The sequence below is a fragment of the Melampsora larici-populina genome, assembly GCF_000204055.1.
Source record: "Melampsora larici-populina 98AG31 unplaced genomic scaffold MELLAscaffold_198, whole genome shotgun sequence".
Lineage (NCBI taxonomy): Eukaryota > Fungi > Basidiomycota > Pucciniomycetes > Pucciniales > Melampsoraceae > Melampsora > Melampsora laricis-populina.
Window position 1 is genome coordinate 3237 of NW_006768958.1, and position 6814 is coordinate 10050.

General features: G+C 41.4%; 1 protein-coding gene across 1 annotated transcript; it reads right to left on the reverse strand.

The window, feature by feature from the left end:
• Positions 1 to 2622: 2622 nt before the first annotated feature.
• On the reverse strand, positions 2623 to 4886 carry MELLADRAFT_86521 (uncharacterized protein; the record flags this gene model as incomplete). The annotated part of the gene is made up of 8 exons (XM_007419443.1): positions 2623 to 2633; positions 2704 to 3030; positions 3096 to 3459; positions 3527 to 3694; positions 3751 to 3816; positions 3899 to 4452; positions 4518 to 4586; positions 4661 to 4886. 8 exons carry the CDS (start codon positions 4884 to 4886, stop codon positions 2623 to 2625), a joined length of 1785 nt encoding a protein of 594 aa, XP_007419505.1.
• Between the last annotated feature and the right edge of the window lie 1928 nt (positions 4887 to 6814).

A 6814-nucleotide genomic window follows, 5' to 3' on the forward strand; every position in this document is an offset into this window, starting at 1 on the left:
CAAACTGGGACTGGTTGGGGTTGTGGAAGCGGTCCAGAAGGGCCGCACACCCAGCCACCCTAGATGAGCAAGTAAGGCCTGTATTGACTGTATTGACGGAAAAAAAAAAAAAAAAAAAGCACCATGACACGAATTTTGAGAACAGCTGTATCTAACGGCAGTTTTTCGAAGAATGGTGTCGTCGTTGGATTTAATGAGAAGTCAAAAACTCACAAAATCCACTTCGAGATTGTTCAACTTTGTTGCAATCTCGTGACAAATGACAAGTAAGTTTACGCAGCTCCTCTCTCTGTATAATCCTTTACACCCTGCTGTGACATACCGAAAGCCGGTTGACGAATATTGACATCCACCCCTCTTTACCGGTTTTCCACTTTCTCCCACTTTCAATTTCCGGTTTCCCTTCTCTCGATTCATTAACCGTCTCATCTGAACTCTTCCACTCGTCCCATCTATTCTTCGATTCAACTTTCAATCAGTGATACCAATCACTCACCATCAACAGGTCTGACGGTTCAAGTGTCATCCACCAGGTCCATCAACTGTGAGTTTTTTCGGTGATTCTTTTGGGTTATTTGTTTCTCCTCGCTCCCATGACTGACTGAGACATCCATGTGTACAGATGCCCATAAACTCTTATGCCCCTGACATCAAGATGGTGGTCATTTGGATGGTGATGCGTGGAATGCGGTTCCACGACATAGTCACAACTCTTGGGGTCGACGTATCTCTCACTTCCGTCCGGCGGTGGTTTGATTTATACCAGACCACACGCGCGGTCATCACAAACCCTGACGATCACATGATACCCGGACCACGCCCCATTTTAGGACAGGTTCAACGCGATTTTATTCTGGAAGCTCTTCATCACGACCCTACGTTGTTTCTAGACGAGCTTCAACAAAAAATCACGGAGAGGTTTGGAATGGTTGTCTCCCTGAAGACCCTCTCAAATGAAGTCCGATTGCGAATTGGATGGACGAGGAAAAAAGCTTGAACCGTCCATCCAAATCAATCGGAAGAGGCACGAGGGGCGTATATAGGGGAGGTCTTTGGAATTGACCCGTATTGCCTGGTGTTCATCGGTGAGCCATATATTTCTCATGTTTCCGTGACACACACAAACTGACTTCTTGTCCACAGATGAAACAGCGGTGAACAAGAGGCATCTCTATCGGGAATTTGCTTGCGCGCCTCGTGGGGAACGAACCGTGCGACTCGAGAGACCAACTCGGTCGCAGAGATGGTCGGTCTTACCTGCGATCTCTTTAGGTGGACTGGTAGCCTTAGCTATCCAGCCCGGTGGTTACTCAAGGATTGACTTCGAGGGTTACTTGGAAAATCAATTAGTAAGCTCCTTTTCTTTGATCCATCTTCATCATTAGTTGATGAATGACACCTTCCTTTGGTAGTTGCCTGCCATGAACCCGTGGCCTGCTCGCAATTCAGTCCTCGTGATGGATAATGCACCTATCCATCACGGAGGGAACATTGAAGCGCTTTGTGAAGCGCGTGGAATCCGGCTACTTTACCTTCCGGCGTATTCACCCAATTTCAACCCCATCGAGTTGGGCTTTTCACCACTTAAGTCTTGCTTGAAAAGAAGCCGAGCTCTTCATCGTGCCATTAATGTCCTTGGGGAGGAAGCTTCTATATTGGTCACTGGTAGAAATTATGTACTGACTCTCTTGGCCTAAAGTTATTCATGAGTTGTCGATACCTATGATTCAATTACGCAAGATTGATTATTGTTTTATTTGTATCCAAATAAATACAAGCAAAAAATTGTATGTTATGCGCGGCGAGCTCCTATGTTCCATATTTTTCAAGAACTATTGTGTATTCAGAATTTAGTCCTGGTTTCAAATCGAGGTCCTCAACCTAGCAATTCAATGTCGAGTGACCTTTTGATGATTTTAATTGAACAGATAATGTCAACTTTCTTGGTTCCCATCTGAGATCACTCTGGCTGTGATCTATTAGCGAGGTCCTATGATTTTTTAGGGATTGATCTTGCTTACCAAATGAGTTAAAACATTCTCTCTATAGAATAGTCTAAAGCCCCGCGACTATCAGCACCTCTTTGGTCATTTATGGCCAAGTCCTTAAATACTTGCTCAACTTGCGCAAAAGGGACTGTAAGGCAAGGGAAGATTCATAGCACTCATAGGAAATATTGTGGGTTGATTATTTGATCAAAGTCGCACCTCACACGGTGTTTCATATAAAATTTCAACTTGAAATTTTTTTTAAGTCAAAGGGGGCATAAATAGAAGGCTCTGTGGGTAATATACGAGCGGACCTCAAGTCGACAAAGTGAGACCAAAACCAAACTGTGTATATATTTTAAAACGGGTGGACTTAGCCACGGTTAGACACTGTGAACAACAAAGTGGGAAAACCACGACTGGAATAAAAATATTCTAATAGGTGAAATACACAAAAATTGAAATTTTTGTGACAAGTCAAACCCATCGATAATCACTGGGCTAACTAATATTCTGATAGGTGAGATAAACAAGAAGGTGCTTTTTTGAGACAAGTCAAAACAATGGATAATACAGATTTTTTATCCAAACATTCATGGAAACAGCATTCAAGACTGTATCCTCTTTGGTTTGATTAGTCATGTCCTACAGAATAAGAACACGAAGTGACTGATCAGTCACTCATTCGTAAGTCAAAAGCGAATGCAGCCCTTACCATTTTCAAAACGTGCTTGAGCTGCCGTCATCAGGCGGTGGGCAATCTGACGGTCGCTTCCCTTGGAGGTTAGGGTGGCCTCGGTGAGTTGGAGACTAGGAATCAAGTCGGTCCACAACAAGATTCCTGCCTCTCTAATGAGCTTTCGAGTTTGCTCATCTTGGAAGTCGATGTTACAGTCCGCGAGGAACAACTCCATTTGAACGGAGCGAGCGGAGCTGGGATTTTCGACATCAATCTCGTCAGCGCCACTCGAAAAGTCACTTTCCCAGCGACTTTCAGAGTCGCTGGAAACATAAATCGGATTATTAAACGAGTTGGTGATCTCTGGAATAGAGACCAAAAAAGGAAGTCAGTAAATCTACATATATCAATGTGGTTATGTTTCTCACCTTGGTCTTCCAACTTGATCTTCTTCAAATCAGGCTTAACATCAATGACTTCGTTTGATGAGGACACATCACGTTTTTCACCCAATTTGGATAAGTCTGGCTTCACATCACCCCCCACGCTTGAATTGGACAAGCTGTGTTTTTGGGTCAACGTGCGTTTGATCGAACTCGAACCACTAGTTTGGGGTGGGTGGACTGAGTTGGAGGGCGCGTTGATGGCCTCCAATCGACGCGGATGGCCCTGTAATCGCAATTGAACACGATCTTCCACCCCCATGTCGGGGTGGATCCACTCGCTTTTTTTGATTTCGTAGCGGAACTCAGCGGTGTTAGGTGGTATCCAGGTCGTCGCAATTTTTGCCGCCTAAAGAGACGTAGGTGATTGGGTGAGCAAGGCTACATCTCTCACGGCGTTGGAGAGAAGGGCTTACCACTCCTTTAGCCCAGATCCACGCAGCTGGGTAGGTCAATCGATATCGACAGTTCGGATCCCAAGGAGTCGCCAACACAGTTCCAGGCCCTCCCGCGTAAGTTCCAATTGCATGTTGGCTAAAAATTTGGTTGGCGAGAGTTTTTAACTCTCTCTTGTTTTTGGATTCCTGCAAGGCTCAAAAGAAGTCAATACTAAAGCATGAACGTGAACAATAAGACGCACCTCGGATTCATGTTCCTCCGCGCCATCTCGACTAGCGGCGGCAATAAGTTTCTTAGTCGCTGATTCCTGTGAGATCATACATGTTAGAACAGTCTAAAATAAGAACAAGCCAGGGTGGGAAAGAGGATAGAGACCAAACACAACTCACCTTATTGACCACTTTAGCTTTCACTTGCACGTTATCGTTTTCAATCAAAAGTAATCCTTTTTTCTTGACCAATTTGTCTAAAGCATCGACAAAGTTTTGCCATTGAATAGCACTATCAAGGACAAATTTGAAGCGTCCCACAGTGGTCTTCCACTTCAGGTCTGGCGCAAAATCACTAATGAGGATGATGTTCTTCATGCCACCCTCAAACTCTTCACACGCTCCAGCCACGAGCGCCTTGAAATCTTTTAAACTCTTGCCAAACAGACAACTCTTGATTTCTAAATAGCCGGTATTGATTGCTTTCGAATCAATCAAATTGAGTTTGTCAGCCTTCGCAGTTTTCTTACCAGCGCCAACTTTTGGTGTGCTTGTAGTCGGAGCGTTGATTTCGACCTCCTTGTCCGTGTAGATTTTGAAACGGACCTCGACGGTCATCTGATTGTTCTTATCAAAAGCATCTCGAGCTGGAGTTCCGACCCTCAATAAAGGGTCTTGCCTGGCACAAGTGGCTGGCTGATTGTCTCCCACCCGAGTCTCAGGCAAGTCAAAGACTGACGAACAAAATCAAATCAGTGGTTTAAAAACTCGGTACATGGGGGAACCTATTGGCACTCACGTGGGTTGATGTGACCAATCACATCAGTTGCAGCCGGCACGTTTGACGAAGGAACAGACATATTGAAATCTATCAAAAAGATCCATTAACATCGCCTTAATAAAAAGAGAAAAATATTAACAAAGAGGAGAAGATGGACAAACAAGTCGAATTAGGGTCTTGTATTTGGTAAAATGAAGCACAAAGTGAGGATAGTGATACGAGTGATGGTATGTTATTTGTGAAGATCAAATTGGTCAATAATATGGGAAATGTGAAGATGGAATCGTTTGCGATCAGGGGAAAAGGCGATGGTGGGCTTATAAAGTAGGGCGGTGATTGATTTGAATCTCGACCGGGAGGGAAAGACATCCCTGGAGATGATGCCATCGCAATCAGAGATTGGATTCCGGTAAATGACTTGACGAAAGAATTGCCGGAATGGGGGAAAGTTATGGAGAGAGGAAATGGGAAAGCAAATGTCTGATCTTAAAGAAGTACAATACACTTCACTCTGAAAGTCGAAAAATTTCGAGTTTTTGACTTTCAGAGTAAAATCCAACGACGACACCACTCTTCAAAAAAGTGCCGTTAGATATCACAACAGCTGTAATCTAGTTTACCACTTGATAATCAAGAAATCATTCTAAATTGACCAATCATTAAAACTTGCTATATAAACCACACCTTCTTGACTGATTATCTTCACATCAGACTATGAGTTGTTGTTGAATTGACTGAAGTCTTCTTACACTTTACAAACTTGATCAGATATATATTATTTAAGAAACCTTTATAAACCTAAGAACACAGTCAAAAATTCTTATCAAAAGTAATCTCTGTCAATCTTTAAACATGTTTTTTTCTTATTTTTTTTGGTTTAATCTTAATGTAACAACTTTTATTAAAAAATCAACACGTTTCTATAAACTGTCAAAGAAGTGATCTTATTTCAATTTCTTTAGATCAAGAACTACATGAATGGAAAAAAATCTAACCTTTTTTTGAATGTACTATCAAAGCTTGAAAAAAGTAAAAAAAGAAGAGATCAAATTGAATAATTTGAAAGATGAATAGAGAAGAAAAACCAAGGATTTGATTACAAGATCTCAAGAAATCAATCACTCCTTTTTCTTTGGATTTTAATAAAATCTCCAAGCTTTATCTATACTATATCTTTTCGGCACTGATGATGATGTATTAATCTTGAAGAGTAGTATATGTTTGATTATAATATAACAAAGGTTTTGATTCCTGAAGAGTTTCAACCTCAATGAGTTTGAAGACTTTAGCCAACAAACTTGATCACTTTAGCCAAAATCAACACTGATTTCACTTCTTTTTCCCTACTTGAATCTTCCATCAATTCAATTGTTTGCCAAATCAACCAAACCAATCTTCCCAAGCCGATCTGATCAATCAATGAAAGGAATCTGGCCTAGAGATACTTTGACATGGTGGGAGTAGAAAACTGTCACAATAGAAGGAAGAAGACATCATAAGACCTTACATATGACCTTATATTGACGGTTAACATTTAAACAAAACACTAGCCCATTCAGCGGCGGGCGCCGCACCAATCATGTTTAATTAAATTAGCAATTTGACATCATCTTCTTGTGAGGATTTATTTCATCCATTTCCCACCCTGGAACCATTTCATGCAAGCCTCCAAAAATCACCAGGTGTGCACACATCACACATTTAACTTGTCATGATGTACTAAACACCCCCATACATAATCATAGCTCATAACTAAGTTTAAGAACTTTGACCAGCAAAGCAAAAGACACTTAAAACAGATTACTGTATACCTCAGCACCTTTATACTCAACACTATTTACAACTGTTTCACTACCTCCATTATTATTCTCCTCAAAATATCTTCTTCAACTGAATTTCCCATAATTAACTTTTACCTGATCCTATTGCTCCAAACAATGTAGTTTAGTTGACTTTATAGTTTGGTGCACTTTATTCTTCTTTTCACATAATTGGAAATGGTTAAATTCATTGAACATCAGTTTTTCATAGGTGAGAGGGAGGTTGCTGGCTCTTGAAGCTCAGAATCAAATCAAGTAAAACATTTGAGCTGATAGAATCCTGAAGATGTGAATAGATTGCAGGTTGATTCACCAGAGAGGCAGAACGATTTAGGTAAAGTAATGAAAACACTGCTGATTTGATGTGAAGGTTGTTCAGATTGTCAGGCCGGTCCCATATATTTACGAGATGTATTGATTAGATGAGTGGTTGTGTTCTGAGCCACTTCAGGTGGTATCAATACCTTTGGTAAAAACCAATCCTCATGGCAATTT